The following is a 23,857-nucleotide window of genomic DNA, read 5'->3' as shown; positions in this document are numbered from 1 at the left end:
GCTTTAATAATGAACAATATGTGAACAAAAGTTTGTGTAACTGTACCAGCATGTCTGCATGATTTTCATTTCCTTCTCCACTCAAGCATATGGTAATGATGAGGTTTAGTGCAGTGGTGTGATGATGTCTTGAAGACCGGCGAAGTGGGTTAAACCCATTCGCGTGTTTTAATTCTCATACTCATTTGGGCTGCGATTGCTATCTGTGTAGAATGGAGTGTTTTGTTCTCTGGTTGTTTTTGATCCATCAGTAAATGAAATGACTCATCAGCTTCCATCAGATGTAGCCACTCCAGTTTTCTTAGAAAACTTTTGAGTGTTTCCATATCAAGCAAATGGACTGAAAGGCAATTTTCCATTCCTGTTAACTGAGATTATTAGTATTAGCAACATTTTTAAATGCATATTCAAATCAGGATGATATATACAGTGAATAATATAAAAATAAATAAGTTCTGCTGAGAACTATTACATTTAGAGATAACATGGTATATCAGGAATATGAAATGATCTCATGCCTTTGTATAAATTATCAGCATTCTAGAGAAAGATTAAGTCTAGTCTTTGTCTATATTACTCAACTTTGGTTTATCTTTCAAATTCTTTTATGTCTAGGACTATGCTTAAATTGTACCTCTATAATTTCAACTGCTATTTTGCTAAAGACTCATCTGATAAAACTAAATGAGCAACTAACAGGCTTCTCTAAAACCTCCACACACTTTAGGTTATATGCTGAACTGCTTTCTCAGGAGAGGAAACGAGAGCCAGTTTTTGTAGTGACAAACCACTACAGCTGTTGGTGATTATCAGTAACTTGCACAGCACAAACCTGGGCCCAGATCTTGCAGGGAGCTTCATGAGACTTACAGAGGACGATTTTAAGGTTATTAATTGATATTAACTGTTAATATCATTATAACTTTGTTAATATAATGATTATATTATCATTAAATTATCGGTTTGCTACTTTTTCCAACCACAAACAAACCATTAATAGAGCAAGAATGGGGCAGCGTGATTCCTTCCCCAATGGGCCTCACGTATTTGTTGAGGTCCCCATTTTGACCACAAGGTGTAATAATAACTCTACTGAGCTACATGGATACGACAGTTATCATGCTGCCCCATGATTGCACAACATCTATAATGTCGCTGCAGTGCAACATTGGCTTATATCTTTAAACTTGTTTGTCACTCAATGGCGGTCATTAGTATTTCAACTACAATTTAAAATGGATAGGGTTGTGAATGAAGATTAACATTTGTTGAATGGCTGATGTATATATGATTGGGCTCTGTCCCACATGCCCGTGTAGATGAGTAATTCACTGAGTATATAGCAAACGCCAACCAGAACCTAGCTGTGGAACTTTAACATATTGACATGTAATAGCTGTTCCTTCAGCTACATTTTGCACCTGTTTACAAGCATTGCAGCCTTTTATTTTTTATAAAATGTATTTTAGGATTCTGGAATATACTATATTTATTGGATTTATTGGAATATACTATATTTCCTGCACCAGGCTGTAACTCAGACTTACACAGACCAGGCATTGTTTTCATCTCATGGTTGATATGTTTTTTGCCTGGCTGTGTGTTGACACTCCCAATACACGATGTGTGTACATGTGCTTAAGGCTGCTGTTACTGTACCATTTCATCTGGCTCTTTACATGGCAGTCACGCATAAGCATGAACCTCTGGCTAATTCTGTTGAAAAAGACTTCTTTTGCCAGTGTTAAACTTATTTTCTCAAACAAAGAGTCTGGCTTCCAGAACATAGATGTCTTGGCTTCATGTCTTAAGACATTATCCTATTATCTATATGCCAACACTTGTTCAATACAAGCTAGGTATTCTTAAATCCTGCATCAGTGAAGTTCTGTAATTCACTATGGGCAGACGTCAGAGGTGAGTTACCCACACATATTGAGGATTTAATACCACTGGTATTCAGACCTCAAATGTAACTACAGATTAAAGTTACATGAGAATTACATGCATGAGGTAGAGTTCGCCAAAAACAGAAGGGTGTGTCAGTTATGCACGATTCTGACCTATGACTTAAGTCCATTCTTCTTGTGTGTGCAAACAACAGTATTAAGCCTAGTACCAATCTTTGTTTGATGTAACAACAATGTGTCATGCTGACATTTATGATTCTGTCTGTAAATACACTCAAGCAAACTATGGCAATTTGAGGCCAATATTATATACATAAATATGACACTGTTAATTATTGAATAAGTATCATTCCCTTAAACATAAATGCTGCCATTATTTTATTAATTCAACAACTCAAAATAATGAATTAGAAGTGTGATTTAATTACATTGAGTAATAAAATAATATTATGTGCTGGGTCAACTACTCTTTTATAAGCTCCAGAATAATGAGGATGGAAGCCATATTGTTAAATGAAACCAAATTTGAAGAGATTAATTTGATTACAATCAATTCATTTGAAGTACAGTTAGGACTATTCATGTCACAATATCAACAATTTAACGGATACCTATTAGATGTCTATATCAAGACTTGCCATCTTCTCATTCATATAAATGTTCATATTCATATTCATATTTGTCTTTTCTATTGTTAAATTTTGAATTCTCTTGTTTTTATTTTACATTACATTACATTTGAAAACAAACAAACAAACAAACAAACAAACAAACAAACAAACAAACCCTTCATTCTTCATACTATTCCCTGATTTTTTTCTTCTGGCTTAAAGGCAAGTGTTGTTGTTTAAAGGCAGTTATGTAGATGCTTTTGAAAAACCTTCTCTCAGATGTTTCATCTGGCAACCTCAGAGGCATGAACTACACACAGGTCATTTTAATAATCTGAACAGGTTCCCAGAAAATGTACTTAAGCATGCGTGTAAACCGACTCTGAATATGGGCAATTTTGCCCATGTAAATATTGACATAACTTTTGGATTCGAGTCACCAGTTCTCAGTTTGACCCTGTGGTCGCAGCACAGGTTGTATGAATGCTGCTACTATAGTTTAGGAATAATTCTTGTATATACATATAGTATCTGTGGCCTGAGTACTATTATAGTAATTTGTGATTAACATGTGGCACATTGAGCACAAAGTCTTTTATTAAACTACAATGAGATAAGAGTACATGAAAAAAACAGTGCACAAAGCTAAAGAACACAATTCCAATATAAAAACAGAAGCATGAGAATATCTGGGTGTGTCAAACTTAATGTCTAAAATGTCCACATGTCAATATTTACAAATGCTTTGTAAAAATGCTAATTGAAAAAAAAAGTTTGTAAGAGTTAAAACAAGTTGCAATGAAAGAATATCTTACACGCTGTAGGCTCTATTAGTTGTGAATCCAGTGAATAAAAGTTATGATAAAACTGGAAAAAGTGATAAAAGGAGAATCCATTTACTATTCACCACAGTGTGGGGATGAAAATAACATGTTATTTTAAGTTAATGTTTTTCTCTAGACATATTTCTGGATTGCTTCAATAATTTTACAGTAAAATATGCCATATTGAAAAAAAAAATCAATTCAGCTTTCAAGCGTTCTTGCTCACCATCTTTACACACATTTGAGGAACATCTACCTTTATGCAAATGAAAACTGTTCAATGAAGTGATATCAAATGATTATGTTTTTAAAAGTATTACATATACTGGCACCAATCAAACTTTTTATGTACAGAAAATAACAGAAGTATATTTCCAGCAAAAGCCTCACAATAATGATAATGAGTCTTTATTAATCACATATACATTAGAGCACAGTGAAATTCTTTCCTTCGCATACCCCAGGAAGCTGGGGTCAGAGCACAGGGTCAGCCATAATGCAGCGCCCCTGGAGCAGAGAGGGTTAAGGGCCTTGCTCAAGGGCCCAACAGTGGCAGCTTGGCAGTGCTGGAGCTTGAACCCCAGACCTTCTGATCAGTAACCCAGAGGCTTAACTGCTAAGCCACCACTGCCCACTACAATAACATCATATTATTTACCCATTCTAAATATAAAAAACAACAACAACCCATATACAGTAAAATGATCATTTGCGCAGTAGTCATTGTTCATATTTATTGGGTTTGCCAATACACTTTCTACATATATATTACATGTAAAACATGTCACTTCATTTCATTTCATTCCAAAGGAAGATCACTGAAGTGTGCGGTCTTCATCTTTTGAATCTTCTGATATTTTTGGCTTGTGTCACTTCGCTTGCCTGCTTATTTTGCTGCAACTGCACCAAGGTTAAAAGGATCAAAATGAATTTGTATAAACTTTCAAACCACAGTGTATGTATGTACAGTATGTTCTGTGCCAGGCCATATCTAGTTTAAAATGCATCATCCCCAAGGACATGCAAAAAAATTAAATAAAGTGCTTTTCTCTCCACTAGAGGTCACTAAAATACTTTTAAATGGTCAGAAAACTCCAGCCAATATGAGCACAATATGAAAAATAGAGCAATTACACCACATGCTAGTATGCCAGTAAATGCTTGTTAAATGATTTAATAAGTTAATACAGCATTAAACTCATAAAATTCTAGTTACTAACGGTATTCAGTTCATATTCAAAAAATATGATTACAGAGTCTGTTAATCTGATACTCCTGATGAGTTTTGTCAGTGTTTGAACAGTTGCTGGCAAACAAAACAAAGCTGATCACAACTGCACTGTGATTATGTAGTGAACCGCTGCCAACTAATCACTGTGTGGCACATTTAATATTCTGTGTCACCACATGGCTCCAAATAATTGCACTATGTTTGTCAGAATCGTGTGGCTATTCATTACTCCAACAATAAGTTAACAGGAACACAAAGACAAGAATAGCTGCTTTCTGTTTTTTATTTTATATATATATATTTTTTTATAGCTGTTTAACTCATAGTGCTTGGTGAAATCCTAGGGGATAAGTTCTCAAATGTTGATTCTATTTCTCTCTCCAGAGTCACAATCACTGAATAAAGAGAAACGGGCTTTGTACATCAAAAGTACAATCAAACACAATAAATATGTCTTATCAGTTCTAAATGCAGGAAGTGCTACATGTAAACATATAAACGATACAAATCCTGTAAAATCCCCCACAGAAGAGTTCACCAGAAGAGTGCAAAAACAAAACAAAGCAATGCTCTTGAGGATTCAGTGTCATTTGCACAGTGCTACACAATAATGCCTCGCCAGAAAAGGTACCTCAGTACCTGAGTGTAAAAGTTATCTATCATCTTGCACTGGTTTTTTTTTTTTGGAGGGTGGTGTGAAGGGGAGAGAGGTGGAGAGATAAACAGCAGGAAACACCTTCGCTCACTCACCCGCCTACCAGCAACAATGAGTTATTAAAAGCTCAGGCTTCCTCTGAGCAACTGAACATGTTGAACCAGATAAATGGCGATACAGGGTGGGATGTGGCCAGAAGAAAGGAGCAATTTAAATCACATTCATCCCTTTCACCATAAACTTACCGAGCAATATTCTTTTTAACTGGGACTTGTTTCTAAGTTCAAGTTAAATCATGAGTTGTCTGCTTTGAGGCAAGTCCAGAGTCCCAAGTTCTAGAGTCTAGTTTTGCGGCCCAATACATTTTTGAGTCTTAAAAGGGTCACTCTGTGAGGAAGTGTTACCTATGCAGAGCTGCAGAAGTTTATTTCGCTGCAGAAGCGTATAAAGAATGTGTTTAAAATCTGGTCAATTAAATGCTTTTTATTTACTTTTTATGTTTTTTTAGTCTCAATGTCTTTGGACAGCGTAAAAAAAAGCAGAGAAGTCCCTGAAGAATGTTGAGTTAGTTGGAGCAGGACATCAGAGACTTTTAAATAACAGCAGCAACTGACAATAAAAGAACAAAACGTACACAACAATAATATTCTCTTAGAGAGGCCATGGCACAGTTTGATCAGCTGTTTACTGTATATTCAAACTATTTGGTGAAGATAAATGGTAGAATGGCATGCCATAGCTGAAAGCAAGAATGATTATATAAGGGAGTAAAATGTAGGTAATACATACCATTCTCCTCCCCTCCTGATCTGACTCCCAAAAGCATGACCCCATCTTTGTTACTCTCTGTCCTTTGGAATGAAGCACTGAGATATCAGTAGCAACATGGGAGAAATAACAGGGAACAATCAGGACCCCAGGGAAACTGTTTCACAATATAACGTCAAAAATAGTGAATTTATCTAGTCACGAGGCCTAACATATACTGTAAAACAGTCGCTAGACCCTTTTTACTGGGGAATGAGCTGCAGTAAAATGTTTCCTGATAAATCATTGACTTGTTACTATGTAACTGAACGTCAGTAAAAGAAGACGGAGTTTTGTAATTTTTTATCTTATTGAACAGAGTGTTGTATTTTATCTGCAGTGAACGGAGGCGAGACCAGTCAGACAGGATTTACAGGAAACATGTGGAAATACTCGTGTCTTGTTGACTGACAGGTCTCAATTCTGCCAAATGCTAGCTCAGACAGTCAGTTAGTGCGAGGGAAAAATGAATATATGGCGATTTATTACCAGTAAAGGGGTTGAAAGTGAAACACTAACATACTCTCGTGCACAGCGAGAGGGGCGAGGTGTATGATTGTAGAGGATGCACAGGATATTCTCCTGTAAACCTTGTCTGATTGGTGCTACCTTTGTTCGCTGAGAATAAAATACAACATTCATTCCAACTGGGCCCCAGGGTGAGGTTTTTAATTCGACCATTGTTTTTGAAGTATTGTATTCGGCAAAGCCCTTTACAGTAAAGTAAAATGTAAAATTGAATGAATGAAATGATATTTTGGTGCTGTTTTTGCAAAAATTTCTAACTGGGGGGTAATTTTGAAGTATCTTTGTCAACTCTTGGGGGGCCTGTGCCCCAGTAGTGATCAAACTCTAGAAACACCCCTGATAACAGTATGAAAACTTTCCAAGCAAGTACTTCTGTAACACTCAAGATGATCTTGGCCATAGCCACCATACTCACTTCTCTGTTCCATGATTCATGGTCTCAACTATGGCAAAACAAAAATAGAGAAAGATTTTAGATTGGTCCAAATGAACGAATCCAAAAAAAAAAAAAATAATAATAATAAAAAAAAAATACAGATTTTATTTTATTTTTTAAATGTAAATCTTAACAGAATGGATTTTGATAGATACCTGGATGATGCTTTGCTTTAAAACACTTGAAGTAAATTACCACCGCCACCGCCACAGCTGCAAACACCAAACAAACCAAAAGCCAGAGATATTTGGTACCTGTAAACATAACAATGTGTTATTCATGTCAACCAATACCTGTGATTTAATGTACTGTATTTATTGTATTGTATTGTAATATCAAAAGTGGTACACCTGGACAAATGTAATTAAAACTGGAATGTTATTTGTTGGTTGATAAGATCACATTAACATTGTACGATGACATTTAAGATCAAGAAGAACACAGATGTTCCCCTGAACTGTTAGGTGTATCTCCCTTTAGTTAGGCGCCTATCTAAAGGGAGATACACCTAACTAAAGGGAGATACACCTAACTAAAGGGAGATACACCTAACTAAAGGGAGATATGCCTAACTAAAGGGAGATACTCCTAACTAAAGAGAGATACCCCTAACTAAAGGGAGATACACCTAACTAAAGGGAGATACGCCTAACTAAAGGGAGATACGCCTAACTAAAGGGAAATACTCCTAACTAAAGAGAGATACCCCTAACTAAAGTTAGGCATATCTCTCTTTAGTTAGGCGTATCTCCCTATAGTTAGACGTATTTCTCTTTAGTTAGGGGTATCTCTCTTTAGTTAGGGCTATCTCCCTTTAGTTAGGCATATTTCTTTTTAGTTAGGCGTATCTCCCTTTAGTTATTAGTATCTCCCTTTAGTTAGAGGTATCTCTCTTTAGTTATGAGTATCTCCCTTTAGTTAGGGGTATCTCCCTTTAGTTAGGGGTATCTCTCTTTAGTTAGGAGTATCTCCCTTTAGTTAGGCATATCTCTTTTTAGTTAGGCGTATCTCCCTTTAGTTAGGAGTATCTCCCTTTAGTTAGGGGTATCTCTTTTTAGTTAGGAGTATGTCCCTTTAGTTAGGAGTATCTCCCTTTAGTTAGGCATATCTCCCTTTAGTTAGGAGTATTTCCCTTTAGTTAGGGGCATCTCCCTTTAGTTAGGAGTATCTCCCTTTAGTTAGGAGTATCTCCTTTTAGTTAGGGGTATCTCTCTTTAGTCAGGGGTATCTCCCTTTATTAAACAATGTGCTTTTCAAATAGAGGTTTTTCCTGGCTGTCCTAAACCAAACTCACTAGCTATATGCTTAGTTATCAGTCACATCAGCATCAGATAACTAGATTTACTGCAATAACTACATGCAACTAATATAGTACTTTCACTATAATAGTCATTGTGACAGCTATTATTAAACTGCAAAAATGATATGTATGCAACTGAAAATATATTGAATATGGACAAAGTGATCTCACATTTCCTATTATGAGATTATTATCAATGAAATGTAATATTATTCAGCTTGCTTGTAAATGCTTTTACATATGTTCAGCTTCAAATCTATTAGCAGGTAATATAGCTTCTTTTGATAGAAATAATTGTTTAAAATTAGAACAATGATCTGCCAGTAGAACAAGACTATTTTAAGCTTGAACTGAGTAAAAATGTCTAGATCTATTTAATAAACACACACACACACACACACACACACATATATATATATATATATATATATATATATATATATATATATATATATATATATATATATATATAATTGTCTAATAGGAAATACTAGGTGCATTTGACTGTATTCAAGTTTTCACTGTTTCACTCATGTTTTCACTTGCTAAGATGTCATTTTTGAATGACAAAAAAAGGTTTATGGACACATTACAATTACATTCCAAATGAATGCATTAAGATCTATTTCCAGATGTCAAAATTTACTCTAATTATTTATGAAATAATAATAATATTTCTAAATGTAAACCTCTCCTAATCTGATAACAAGTACATAATGATTTTAATGGTTAATCAATACCACTGAGCCAATTCCAATTAGGATGTCTTTTTTTTCCAACAGTGTTACTGCATTCGTTTTTGAATCAACCTTTGAAGGTTGATGACAGCTGAGCAATTTGAAAATTACAAATATTTAGTTTTGTCTTAAAGCTATTCCAGGTTGCAAAAAATATTATATGGAGACAGTGTATACTGCAGGCATTAATCAATTCGTAATTAGCTGACATACAGACTTATCTGTAGCTTTAAGAGCCTGTCCTTCAGACTGACGATCTATGGGGGGGAAAAATCCTCAAATCTGCTTAATGTAATATTAACATTTGATATGATGCACTTAGTTGTTATACAACATATGCATATTGTGCATATTGATAATTGGCTAAAGGTTACCTACCCGAGTCTCCTTCTCCTGCTTTTATGTCAACATTATATTCAGTAGCTGCAATCCTTATATTCTTACACAATTTACAAAACACAACAATCAACATGCTGTCAAAGATACCGCAAAACACTGGGGCACAACCAATAATTTTTCAATCATTAGGGTGCACTTTGCATTATGGTTTTTAGATAGAACTGAAATTATTCTCCACCAAAACACTCAGGCTACAGTATACTGTACAGAAGAAGTCAAAGAGCTGGATAAAAAAAAAAGACATACAGTAAATGAAGCCTAATGTCTAAACGCTTAAAATGTTTAAACATATATAAATAGTGCTGCTACGGAAGTTCTCCACATTACCCAGTTAAACCCATGATTTGGTATGACCTAGACCAGAGCAGTGAAGCAAAAGCAGCCAACAAGTGCTCATGTGGAAGGTTCTTCTAAACTGATGGTGAAGTACTCCAGCTTTCTATCTCATGAAGCTTGTTAAAAAATGCGGAAATAAAGTGTGAAAAGTTGTTTTTAGTCAAATGCTAATGGTATGTAAAACATGAGACTTTTATGGTATTATTATTATCATTATTATTATTATTATTGCATGATTCCATATGTGCCATTCCATACCTTTAATAATTATTGGCCCCTGATTTGTGAAAACAAACAAACAAACAAAAAACCCCCCAAATAACTGTATGTATCCAGTACTGTTGACTGGTACTGTACATTATATACTGGAAATGCATACACTTGCATCCATGTACACACATATGGACACACACACATCAAATTATGACATTATCATTTCTGTTACCATCAAGTGTAGTGTTGCTGATGGGTTTGGAAGTGGTCAATGTATTTGATGTGCTCTGTTGCTCATTGGGGTTAGACGTCCCACCTAAGTGAATATAAAGTTTGTAATACACATTGTTCTCAGTGCATTTTTGACTTATGGACAAACTATAAACTGAATGCAGTGGTAAAACTCTACTTGTCAATTATTAAGGCAAGGGGAGACAATATGAATAATTAGGGAAGAAATGAAATAAAAAGAAACAAAACACAGAATTCCACAAAAAGGACATCATAACTAGAGTCAAGCATGGTGGTGGCAGTGTGATGGTGTGGGGATAGTGAGACTCACCAGCTAGAGTAGCAGTAGTATGGACAGACTGTGTTGTTATATTGGTGCTAGAAATGCTGTTGGTAGACTGCGTTGATGTAATATCGCTGGTAGATGTTGATCGTGCAGAGTTCTGTTGCTCATCGCGGTTAGACGCCAAACCTAAGTGAATATAAATTTTGTAATACACATTGTTCTCTGTGCATTTTTTATGGACAAACTGTAAACTGAATGCAGTGGTGAAACTCTACTTGTCAATTATTAAAGGAGTCATATCATGATTTTTAATGTCTTCCTTTAGTTTGAGTGTGTAATGTATCTGTTTGTGCATGTATAAGATCTGCGATGTCACAAAGCTCATAGTCTCACCCAAAGGAATTTATTTTATCTAACAGAGTACACTGCTCCAGATCTGCCCGAATGTATCGTTCGAAGTCCAGATATTACTTCCGTAACACGTCTATGTCACAGCATGCACCATTAGCATAATCCCACCCAAAGGCAGGTGCGAATTAATAAAGCGAGGCTTCAGTGAATTCAGGCACCATGTCATGGAGTGTGTTTCAGTGAGAAAGCAAAACCCCTTTGTTTTGCCTTCTGGAAACAGATGGAATTAGGAATGAGTGGTTACTGTTTATTGATGACGCTGTTCCTGAGCAGTACAAACCAAACATTTTCTTGTGCACAGCGCATTTTACAGAGGACAGCTTCCTGAACCTGGGCGAGTACAACGCAGGCTACACACAAAGACTACTCCTGAAAAGTGAAATGATTTCCTCTTTGCTCAGATAATCTTATGCTTCTGAAACAGAACCTGTAAGTGTGTTTGATTATTATATGAAGTATCTGCTATTGACTGTTCAAATGCGGAGTTTTGTGCTGTGGCCCATGCCTCAGTTGTGAACCTCTGCTAAAATGCTAGCTAAAGTTTGCTAAGTTGCCTCAAGTGTTTGTTTGTATGTTGGTGGTCTGACAGAGATGTTGATTGTAGCTGCTGTTGTAATTGTATCTTGAAACGGTTTATATCATTCGAATAACAAGAATCTTAGCTTTCCAAAGATATATCACATGAGTACCTATGTACACACCGAAGCTGTATACATAGCATAGTTTTGCACTTAACAACACGACGGCCCTCCAGTGAGTAAGAGAGTTACAAAATAAAAACTTAGCACTGTGAAATGTTCTACTCAAGTTGTGTTTGCAAAGTTGGTTCCGCTTGATCATCCGCATTTTCTGAATCTGACTCGGGCTCAAACTGGTACAGTAAAACCAACAACATGTTGCTTAGGAGCTTAGAATTGCTTTAGAAGACTTGGAGGCTGAAGCTAATCCAAGGAGCATTACATTTCTGACACACGATTGAGGTTTTTGGCCAATCAGACCACTCTGGGCTTTTAGAAGGAGAGGCTTTGGAGAAATCGGAGCGTTTCAGGCAGCTTGGGAATAGAGGTACTGCAATAGTGCACAGTATTTGACAAATAATGCATTTTTTGAACATTAAAGCATTTTAACCTATAAATAATAAACAAAATAATGAACGTTTAAAGATGTTTAAAAATCATGATATATCCCCTTTAAGGCAATATGAATAATTAGGGAAGGAATGGCCAGTGACATTTTTTCCCTTTTTTCCTAAAAAATGTGGAAATAAAGTGTGAAAAGTTGTTTTTAGTCAAATGCTAATGGTATCTAAAACATGAGACTTTATGGTGTTATTATTATTATTATTATTATTATTATTATTATTACATAATTCCATATGTGCCATTCCTTAGCTTTGCTAATTATTGGCTCCTGATTTGTGAAAACAAACAAACAAACAAACAAAAAACCCAAATAACTGTATGTATCCAGTACTGTTGACTGGTACTGTACATTATATACTGGAAATGCATACACTTGCATCCATGTACACACATATGGACACACACACATCAAATTATGACATTATCATTTCTGTTACCTTCAAGTGTAGTGTTACTGATGGGTTTGGAAGTGGTCAATGTATCTGATGTGCTCTGTTGCTCATTGGGGTTAGACATCCCACCTAAGTGAATATAAAGTTTGTAATACACATTGTTCTCAGTGCATTTTTGACTTATGGACAAACTATAAACTGAATGCAGTGGTAAAACTCTACTTGTCAATTATTAAGGCAAGGGGAGACAATATGAATAATTAGGGAAGAAATGAAATGAAAAGAAACAAAACACCGAATTCCACAAAAAGGACATCATAACTAGAGTTAAGCATGGTGGTGGCAGTGTGATGGTGTGGGGATAGTGAGACTCACCAGCTAGAGTAGCAGTAGTATGGACAGACTGTGTTGTTATATTGGTGCTAGAAATGCTGTTGGTAGACTGCGTTGATGTAATATCGCTGGTAGATGTTGATCGTGCAGAGTTCTGTTGCTCATCGCGGTTAGACGCCAAACCTAAGTGAATATAAATTTTGTAATACACATTGTTCTCTGTGCATTTTTTATGGACAAACTGTAAACTGAATGCAGTGGTGAAACTCTACTTGTCAATTATTAAAGGAGTCATATCATGATTTTTAATGTCTTCCTTTAGTTTGAGTGTGTAATGTATCTGTTTGTGCATGTATAAGATCTGCGATGTCACAAAGCTCATAGTCTCACCCAAAGGAATTTATTTTATCTAACAGAGTACACTGCTCCAGATCTGCCCGAATGTATCGTTCGAAGTCCAGATATTACTTCCGTAACACGTCTATGTCACAGCATGCACCATTAGCATAATCCCACCCAAAGGCAGGTGCGAATTAATAAAGCGAGGCTTCAGTGAATTCAGGCACCATGTCATGGAGTGTGTTTCAGTGAGAAAGCAAAACCCCTTTGTTTTGCCTTCTGGAAACAGATGGAATTAGGAATGAGTGGTTACTGTTTATTGATGACGCTGTTCCTGAGCAGTACAAACCAAACATTTTCTTGTGCACAGCGCATTTTACAGAGGACAGCTTCCTGAACCTGGGCGAGTACAACGCAGGCTACACACAAAGACTACTCCTGAAAAGTGAAATGATTTCCTCTTTGCTCAGATAATCTTATGCTTCTGAAACAGAACCTGTAAGTGTGTTTGATTATTATATGTAGTATCTGCTATTGACTGTTCAAATGCGGAGTTTTGTGCTGTGGCCCATGCCTCATTTGTGAACCTCTGCTAAAATGCTAGCTAAAGTTTGCTAAGTTGCCTTAAGTGTTTGTTTGTATGTTGGTGGTCTGACAGAGATGTTGATTGTAGCTGCTGTTGTAATTGTATCTTGAAACGGTTTATATCATTCGAATAACAAGAATCTTAGCTTTCCAAAGATATATCACATGAGTACCTATGTACACACCGAAGCTGTATACATAGCATAGTTTTGCACTTAACAACACGACGGCCCTCCAGTGAGTAAGAGAGTTACAAAATAAAAACTTAGCACTGTGAAATGTTCTACTCAAGTTGTGTTTGCAAAGTTGGTTCCACTTGATCATCCGCATTTTCTGAATCTGACTCGGGCTCAAACTGATACAGTAAAACCAACAACATGTTGCTTAGGAGCTTAGAATTGCTTTAGAAGACTTGGAGGCTGAAGCTAATCCAAGGAGCATTACATTTCTGACACACGATTGAGGTTTTTGGCCAATCAGACCACTCTGGGCTTTTAGAAGGAGAGGCTTTGGAGAAATCGGAGCGTTTCAGGCAGCTTGGGAATAGAGGTACTGCAGTAGTGCACAGTATTTGACAAATAATGCATTTTTTGAACATTAAAGCATCTTAACCTATAAATAATAAACAAAATAATGAACGTTTAAAGATGTTTAAAAATCATGATATATCCCCTTTAAGGCAATATGAATAATTAGGGAAGGAATGGCCAGTGACATTTTTTCCCTTTTTTCCTAAAAAATGTGGAAATAAAGTGTGAAAAGTTGTTTTTAGTCAAATGCTAATGGTATGTAAAACATGAGACTTTTATGGTATTATTATTATCATTATTATTATTATTATTGCATGATTCCATATGTGCCATTCCATAGCTTTAATAATTATTGGCCCCTGATTTGTGAAAACAAACAAACAAACAAAAAACCCCCCAAATAACTGTATGTATCCAGTACTGTTGACTGGTACTGTACATTATATACTGGAAATGCATACACTTGCATCCATGTACACACATATGGACACACACACATCAAATTATGACATTATCATTTCTGTTACCTTCAAGTGTAGTGTTACTGATGGGTTTGGAAGTGGTCAATGTATTTGATGTGCTCTGTTGCTCATTGGGGTTAGACATCCCACCTAAGTGAATATAAAGTTTGTAATACACATTGTTCTCAGTGCATTTTTGACTCATGGACAAACTATAAACTGAATGCAGTGGTAAAACTCTACTGGTCAATTATTAAGGCAAGGGGAGACAATATGAATAATTAGGGAAGAAATGAAATGAAAAGAAACCAAACAACAGATTCCACAAAAAGAACATCACACCTACGGTCAAGCATGGTGGTGGAAGTGTGATGGTGTGGGGATAGTGAGACTCACCAGCTAGAGTAGTAGAAGAGTGGAAAGACTGTGTTGCTATATTGGTGCTAGAAATGCTGTTGGTAGACTGCAATGATATAATAGTGCTGGTTGATCCTGAAGGGGCTAACCAATGAGAGAAATTACTTATCATTATTATCAGGCATTATAAATGTATACATTTCCTGGTTGCGCATTTATAAAATTAAGCTAGCTGCAAGGCAAATTACAGGTGTGCATTAATGTGCTTCTTCTAATACATTATTTCTAATTTTAGGAACTCATTTAAAGGGACGTGCATGATGAATGCTCAAATAAGTTAAGCCTAACAATAGTTTTGTTATTTAACAACAAAGAAAGGTATAAAATTGCATTAGTCTTTTTTTAAATATAAGGAGACACCTGTCTTTTATTTAACTATTATGCAGTTAAGTTTTCAGTGAAAAGGCACAATTTGACAAATATTACACATTTTCATTCCCTTTTCCATTTGACCCTTTTTTAAAAAAAATTATAAACAGTGTGATAAGTTATATAAATGGAATATTTGCTTGTAATAATGTCGCCATGTTTATTTATTTATTTATAGTAGATCTACAGAATAATTTTTTTGAGTGCTCAGTGTCGCTGGTCATGGGAGAGCTCGCTGTCCCTGTTGTGTTCTTCAGGCACCTGACCTGCATGAATATTCAGTTCATAATACACATTGTTTCTCTAACTGTACTAGTCGATTATAGTGACACTCACCAACTGCTGATGGTGTTGGTGATGTTGCATTGATGTTAGTCTCTGGTGGTCCTGTAGATTTTACAGCAACTCAGTGAAAAATGATTGGCATTATTCATTATGCATGTAAGTAGCATCTTAAAAATATGCACTTCCTGGTCTTACGTTTATAAAGAACATTGCTTGTGGACATCCAAGTGGATTTGGATGAAATGGTATTCAGGATTAAAACATGCTACCAAAACACTTTTCTTTTGACTTTCTTTGAGCTCTGCTGGATGCATTATTCATAACTCATAACATTATTAACAGTAAATCACTTCATTAAACAACAATTTACATTATCCTAGTGCATACTCCAGTGCATTTCTGTACTGACACAGACACATACTATTTGATCAGTTTTGTTGTTTGATGAATGAGGGTTTGTAATGTTTGTTGTAACTTGTGTATCAGGGTTTGCAGTTGTCTGACCTGAGTCAAGGAATAAACATAGAAGGAATAAACATAGTTCCTCTACATCAGGGCCATTTCTAGGCATAAGTGAACTAGGCCGTCACAACGCACCGCCCGACTCACCCACACACAAGAAAGAGAGAGTACAACATCTATTATTATTATTATTATTATTATTATTATTATTATTATTTATTAATTAGTTAGTTTAGTTTTATTTTCAATCATTAATCAGGTAATGCAAAAGTAAGTACACCCTTGGCCTCAGAAGCTAGTATTGCTCCCTTTAGCAGAAATAACTTCTTGTAGGTGTTTTGCATAATTGTCCACCAGTCTCTGACATCAGCTTGCTGGAATATTTGACCACTCTTCCATGCAATATTCTTTCAGTTAAAAGGTTTTCTTGCAGGTACTGCCTGTTTCAAATCCCCCAACAACATTTCAATGGGATTCAAATACAGGCTTTAACCCTCCATTTCTTCTTTTTGAGCCATTCCTTGGTGGATTTGCAAGTGTGCTTAGGCTCATTATCCTGTTGAAAGGTCCAATTCCATTCAACTTCAACTTTCAGACAGATGGCCTCACAATATTTTCAAGCGCTCTTTGATATGATGCAGAATTCGTAGTTGAATCAATGAATGCAAGATGTCCAGTCCCTGAAGCAGCAAAGCAACCCCAAACCATAACATTTCCACCACCGTGCATCACAGTTATGAGTGATACAAGTATGAGGTGTTTCTCCTGAAAAGCTGTCTTTGGTCACCGCCAAACATGTCTGCTGTTACTGTGGCCAAACTACTCTATCTTTGATTTGTCTGTTCAGAGCACATTATTCCAAAAGGTCTTTGCCTATATGCTCATTGGCAAACTGTAGTCTTGCTTTAATGTTCTTTTTAGACAGCAAAGGTTTTTCCTGGCACGCCTCCCATGCAGGTCAAATTTGTGCAATCTCTTTCTGATTGTAGAAGCATGCACTTTGACACCAATAGTTGCAAGACTTACTAGCAAATCCTGTGTTGAAAATTTGTGGTTCTTTGAGACTTCTTTTTGGATCAAACTGTCTGCTCCTGCTCTGAATTTGCTGGGATGGACAGTCCTGGACAAATTGGCACTTGCTTGAAATCTACGCCATTTGTAGGTTATTTTATTTACAGTGGAATGATGTATTTCAAATAATTTGGAGATCTTTTTAAATCCCTTACCAGACTAACAGGTATCCACAACCTTTTTTCTGAAGGCCTCACGGAACTCTTTAGATCTTGGCATGATGACACCTCACAACTCAATAGTATAGGGAAAACCAAACCCTAGATATGAGAGGGGTATAAATAAGACAGGCTCCAGGTTCTAATCACTGGCACTAAATATTGAACACTTGATTAAAATTTTATGGATTTGAAGGTGTGATAAATGTAGGAGTGTACATACTTTGTATTTTTTGTTAATTTAAATTGTGAAAATTACTACAAAATGTTGATTTTATGTGTCATTTGAGAGCGTGTATAAATTTTATTAATAGGCATTGCTTCAGAGAGGACCAAATGTTTGCTAGTCCAAATATGTCAAAAAAGCCAACAATTTCCATGGGGTGTATTTTTTAAAATTATTTTTTCACATGACAGTATGCATATAAAGCTTGTTCTGGTCTTGCTCCGCAGTACATTAATGACTTTCTTCACCCTTACTCTCCCACCAGAACACTAAGATCCTGTAATCAACTTCTTTTATCTGTCCTCCATTGTCATACTAAGACAAAGGGTGATCAAGCCTTTTCTACGGTTGGTCCCAAACTCTGGAACAGTCTCCCTTTTCACGTGAGGTCCGCTCCATTGTTAGCTTTTTTAAAATCTGTTCTTAAGACTTATTTTTATTCTTTGTCTTATGATGTTATTGAATGTGTTGTTATCTGATGTTTTGTACAGCACTTTGGATCAACTACTATTGTCTTTAAATGTGCTTTATGAATAAACTTTGACTTGAGTTGACTTCTAAAAAATTTTTGAATACAGTGTTCACACAAGGTGTTCCTGTGCAGTTTGCAATCATCTCACATTACAGTTGTGGCAGTGGAATTATTAATAAACTGTCAGACAATACAATTAAACATGTGTATCTTCAAAATGATTTATTTTCCTGAGCACTGACTGAAGTCTGATGGAAAATGTTTATGTCTTTCCTTTTTGACAAAACGTTATCTTTTGTAAACCTTCAAGTTTCTCGAAAGCATTGCAGGATTAGGATTAAAAAATATTTTGAATTGATAGAGTGAACATAACAATGTACACTCTATCTATCGTTTAAAATGATCCTAAATTTAAGATGCTGTTAGAGACTGGAGCCTAGTCAGTAAGAGTGAGACTCACCTGTTGGTTGTGTTGATATGTTATTGGGGGAAGTAGTATCAGTAGGATCAATCTCATTTGCTAAGCAGTGAGAAAATACGATGTTACTTGAATGAAAATTAATTTGCATATAGTCAAGATAAAACACTGATAGGAAAGTGAGGCTATACTAAACATTTCAGATTGAAACCAGTAAGGCGTCACAAAACATATTGGGAAATACAATTGTGTGCTTAGATTGAAAATGCTCTTAAGGCATTGGACTTGCACATAGCACACTAGTCCATTATATACTTTTCTAAATAATTGATAGATATTTCAAGGTATCTAGAAAGAAAACATTTACTATTCAATTTTCATATTCATTTACATATTCATTTAGAATTCAAATGACAACATTCACTTTATTAGATACACACCTACCAATTTGTAGATACACACTTACTGAGTGTATCTGTTGCTATGAACAGTTTACCAGCCTCCTCAATACTATTCATCAGTGGTAGGAGACCACCACTCACCAGATATTATTTCAATGGTTATTAATTCTCAATACAGCACTGAAACTGGCATGATGTAGGGCTAGAGTGCCATAGTGGTCTCACTCTATTGATGGGGTGGCAGGGTGGCGTCTACAGTCAGTAATTGTATAAATAGACAGTGTATCTAGTATTTTATTCAGGTCTGCTGTTGATGTTACCAACCACTGAGGGTACGTTTACACGACAACGATGTACTAAAAACAGACCAGTTTTTCCTATGCGTTTTTGAAAAGTTTCACGTATAGATGACAACGTTGTCAAAATGATCCCCGTTCACACGGGTCTGCGAAAACGACTAAAAACGCTATATTACGCATGCCAGACCAGTAGTTAGCGATGTCACTTTGTAAAGAAACACTACGTGCCTGCGCACATAAGCATTCTTCCACAGAGCGGTACATAGACGCCACATTGGCTGCTTTTGGCCCGTTGCTGCGATACGTCAATGTGTCCACCATATTGATCCGGACAAGACTGCCCTATAATCATATACAAGTTAAACGGGGGAGCTGTGGTTTTTCTGGATAAAAAGCACAATAACGCTTACATTTCTCAAACGATTTCAATGGTTTATGATCTACACTGAGTACAAAAAAGTTCAGTCTCCAGTTACTTACAATCTCGATAGTTAGACTTGGAAAATGATTCATTGTCATAAGGAATTGTGGAAACTCACGCTTGTCAAGCATAGATTTGGCTTATTTATCTTGGTTAATAAATGCTGAGATGTCCCTAATGAATTTTAATTTAATGTACATGAACTGTGCATAAATATTTTTCCATTGTGGAAATGGATTTTTCTGTCTTCAACCCCATCTTTTAGCTTTTCTTGTGCTCCAGGTCAGAATTCTGTTAACAAAACTCGTTCATTTTTAAATACTGAAAAAATCAAAATAATGCATCTTTAAGTACTAATAACTGACCATCATTGTACCAAAATGGAACAAAATCAGCAAATACAAATCAAATAGTGAGACACTGGCAGTCAGTCTGCTTTCTATATTGTATTAGCAGTAAAAGGATATAGATATACTCCAAAACAGACAATTACAAAGATGATTATAAGATTTTGAATATCCTTTGTCGGCGTAGATGTGGGTTAATAATGTGGCGTATGTAACAAATGCATCTCCGCTGGTCGTAGTAGTGATGCAGTAAATCTACACTTTGCTGGGGAAGCGTCAATAAACTCCAAAACTTGAGAAGCACAAACACAGTCCTGTAGTGTTGAATGTCTCGTGCATTGTTTTGAAGTACTCGTGTACATGCCTATAAACTGAACACGTAATACGCGTGTGCATGACGTCATCGTTTTCACAGATTCTCATTTTTGTATGTTTACACAGAGACGCTAACAGCATCGTAAAACTTGCACTTTGAAAACTGGTTTCAAAAGTTTGTGTTTCCAGGCCTCAAAATGCCGTTGTCGTGTAAACAAACAGCCAAAACGCATAAAAAGTTTTCGGTTTTTAGTTGAAAACGTCCTCTAAATGGCCCCTGAAGCTGTAAAGGACTGAACAAACTGAACATGATATTCTCTCAGAACAGATGTATGGCAGTTGAATTATTAATAAACTGTCAAACAATACAATTAAACACATGTGCCTTAAAAATAGCTTATCTTCCTGAGCACTGACTCTGTAATCTGATGGGAAATGCTCTTGTCTTTCCTTTTTGACATTTACATTGTACATGTCTTTCACCTAGCACATTGGATGACATAGGATGACAGAAAGGGCAACATTCCCTCATCCTCCAGTGCAGACATCCTCTTTACATATCAGCAGACCTGTGAAAAGCTGCATCCTGTGTAACCCTTTTTCTCTCCCAGGACTCCCTTAGGAGGTTCCTGTTAATGCTTCCTGGCCTTGATAAATTCTTTTTCTGAGACCTTATTGTCTGGCCCAATGCGAATTCTAACTGTGTTTGATCTGTGCTCTCCAACCTGAAAGCTGAAGCCTGAACCTGTATGTCTGGGAGAGACAGAATGGATCATAATTAGCTAAGTAACATATGAGGAGAAACAATTATGTCAGTGTCAGAATGTTGGAAGCACTGCGTTTACCCATAAATGCCCACAATTTAAACAGACCAATTATAGGTTATACAAATTCAAGACCAAATTACTGCTTTATCAGTTAATGAAACCTAAAGTGAGGTGCACAGGTTTCTATTATGGAAATAAATAGTTAGCATAAAGTGATGATTATATTATAAAAAATGAAAAGTAGTATTTATATACTGTAGGCAGAATGATTTAGACTTCCTAGCCATTCTCAAGCCTCTGGGTGTTGACCAATTTCCTGGTTGTGTTGATTTACAACGGAAGCAGATTTGCTGTAAATTTTTCCAAATGGCGGCTTTACATGCTGTGAGAAACAGGGCTGTCTGGGTCCCACCGATTATCATCACATTCATTCTCATGTCCAACAACAGAATACCAGCTAATCCCCACCCTATACTGACACAGTGTAAGCAAACATCTACAGATCTTTGACAGTCTACATTTTCCACATTTAAACTCTCAGCACCTTTGCTGAGGTACGCACACACTTAAGCCTGATCCTTACTGATTACATTCCTCTTATCATTTCATTAAAATAATGAAATATTTATGAAATAATTAAATAGCACCATTTTCCCTGTAAGCATTAATCAGGTAACATGCCTTTCGTTTACTGTGTTAAACAAACTGCTGTCGTTCCACTATATAAAAACCCTACACTGGTTCATCATTTCTAATGAAAATACCTTTCATCCCCAAAATTATGTTAATCTTTTGAAGCACACTAATAAAAATGGAACTTACTTAGGAAGAGAAAATAACAGAAGATGAAGAGAGTGACTCTGGAGGCCATGATGTCCTTCTTTTGTATGATGCACTGAATATGGTGGTTTCACCGGCAGCATCAGATAAGTGCAACAGGGCCGGTGCTCACTGAGACAGCTTCACATACAGCACCTCTGCTGCTTATTCTGTCACTTCCTTTGGTTAAATAGAGGAAATACACCAGCCTCCATTTGGGTGGAGGACGAGCGGACTGGACTGGAGGTGGAGTTGTTGGGGCATGAATAAGCCAGAGAGTTCCAAACTCTCTGAACAGGAACCTGGTGACCGAGGCTGTGTTTGTGCTCTTTTACACAAACATCTTTCTGTTAGCTTTTCCTTCCTGGCTAGCTTCTGCAAATGTTTTGGAGAAACACATGATGTACAGTATTGTCCATCAAACTCAGTGGAATGTCTTGGATGTGTTCAGTAAACCACTACAGTCTTGGTTCAGACAAGACTGTTGTGTCAGACAGAACCATTCTGATCAAGTTTACACTTTTAGAAGAGAAGCACATCTACATCTTATTTCAAGGATGGTGACCAGGCCCCTTTATTTTTTACTACAGTAAAACATGATAGCCCCATTAAGTTATGTGAACTTATCTTTAACTCCAATTGCCATGACAATTTTTGGATATTGAACTCAAATTGATAAGTTTTCAAAAATGTAATTGTCTTGACTAGTAAAACTTGTAAAATGTAACTTTTTTGAGTTGAAACAAAGGTTGAGTTTATCTTCAAGTTGAGTTTACTCACGTTTTTAAGGCAGCAGATGAAATTTTCTGTTTCTAAGTTTCTCATTTCTAAGTTTAACCAACTATAAATGTCTGACAGTGTAGGAAGCCCAGGTTTTAACTACATTTCTAGCTAGAATAGAAAGAAACTTGAGAAGAATTTATACTACATACCACACTCATACAGTCAGAACTTTTATATTACATAGTTTAAGAATGATCATTTTAAAATGAAATATCACTTGATGGTTAGAGGTTATTGAGTGGCATGGCGGAGTAACAGGAAACAGCGCTGGTTGGTGCTTCACAGCCTGAGGGTCCAGAGCTGATTCTGAACTCTTTACTGTTTGTGTGTATTTTCATATTCTCTCCTTATGGAGTTCCTCTCATTTTCTGATTTCCCCCCACATTCCAAAAAACACATGTGAGATGTGCTGCATTTGATTGGTGACTGGTCCAGGGTGCGGCCCCACCTTGCATGCAGTTGCCTTTAAGTACCAAAGCTATGTAGAAATGCAGATTTGCGCACAAGGAATGATGCACAAACAAATCCATGTCTGATTCATGAACAACATCAAAACCAGTAAGATGCTTTTGATAAGTCACTGGAGAATTTCTAGTCATTCTTCACTGTGCATCCATGAGTATACTGTAGGTAAAGGAAGTGATCAGTTATATTCACTGGCGTGCATGGACTGCTGGTCATATTCTCTATTTAGCCAGATAATTATTAACACAATAACATAGTAGATTGAACATCTTTGCCAAAGGTTAGCCTCTGTGTTATTCTCAGCTCTGATCTAATATCTCAGTAAAGTTGTCATTGATCATAGATGTATGTTCAATGTGGCTTTATAACCTAAAGATATCATCTGAACCATGAAATCAGTTGAGGAAAATTCGGTTTCAAGCTAATGGTAAGTGTTGTTTGTGTACGTGTCCAGGAGATCGAGTGGGTGTGGTTAATATGAATTAAAGCAGTACAGGAAGGACCACAGGTCAGATTTACAGAACTGCAGATTGAGCAGGTTTGACTTCTAGGTGCATAAAAAAGCACCTACAGTACTCGGATGTACTGAGCCTTTCCAAAAGACTTTTTCATCAAAAACAGGATGCAAATCTATTGTGTCATGCATGCACAATAGAAAAATGTTA

General features: G+C 36.3%; 1 protein-coding gene across 3 annotated transcripts; it reads right to left on the bottom strand.

Moving 5' to 3' along the window:
• Positions 1-4,065: 4,065 nt before the first annotated feature.
• On the bottom strand, positions 4,066-22,194 carry LOC128609964 (uncharacterized). Of its 3 annotated transcripts, XM_053628923.1 has the most exons (13): positions 21,948-22,187; positions 18,618-18,677; positions 15,820-15,870; positions 15,094-15,198; positions 14,764-14,847; positions 12,825-12,965; positions 12,495-12,578; positions 10,550-10,690; positions 10,220-10,303; positions 7,158-7,256; positions 6,982-7,009; positions 6,021-6,097; positions 4,066-4,245 (listed from the first exon to the last, which is right to left on the bottom strand). In XM_053628923.1, the coding sequence occupies exons 1-13, from the start codon at positions 21,994-21,996 to the stop codon at positions 4,232-4,234; spliced, it is 1,017 nt and encodes a 338-aa protein (XP_053484898.1). In that variant the 5' UTR covers positions 21,997-22,187; the 3' UTR covers positions 4,066-4,231. The 3 variants fall into 3 exon arrangements, with proteins under 3 accessions (XP_053484898.1, XP_053484900.1, XP_053484899.1); XM_053628925.1 differs by lacking the exons at positions 10,220-10,303; positions 10,550-10,690 and having other exon boundaries at positions 21,948-22,194; XM_053628924.1 differs by lacking the exons at positions 12,825-12,965; positions 14,764-14,847 and having other exon boundaries at positions 21,948-22,193.
• Positions 22,195-23,857: the final 1,663 nt, after the last annotated feature.

The sequence above is a fragment of the Ictalurus furcatus genome, chromosome 7 (genome assembly GCF_023375685.1).
Source record: "Ictalurus furcatus strain D&B chromosome 7, Billie_1.0, whole genome shotgun sequence".
Taxonomy (NCBI): Eukaryota; Metazoa; Chordata; class Actinopteri; order Siluriformes; family Ictaluridae; genus Ictalurus; species Ictalurus furcatus.
This window is presented reverse-complemented; position numbering and strand designations above follow the sequence as displayed.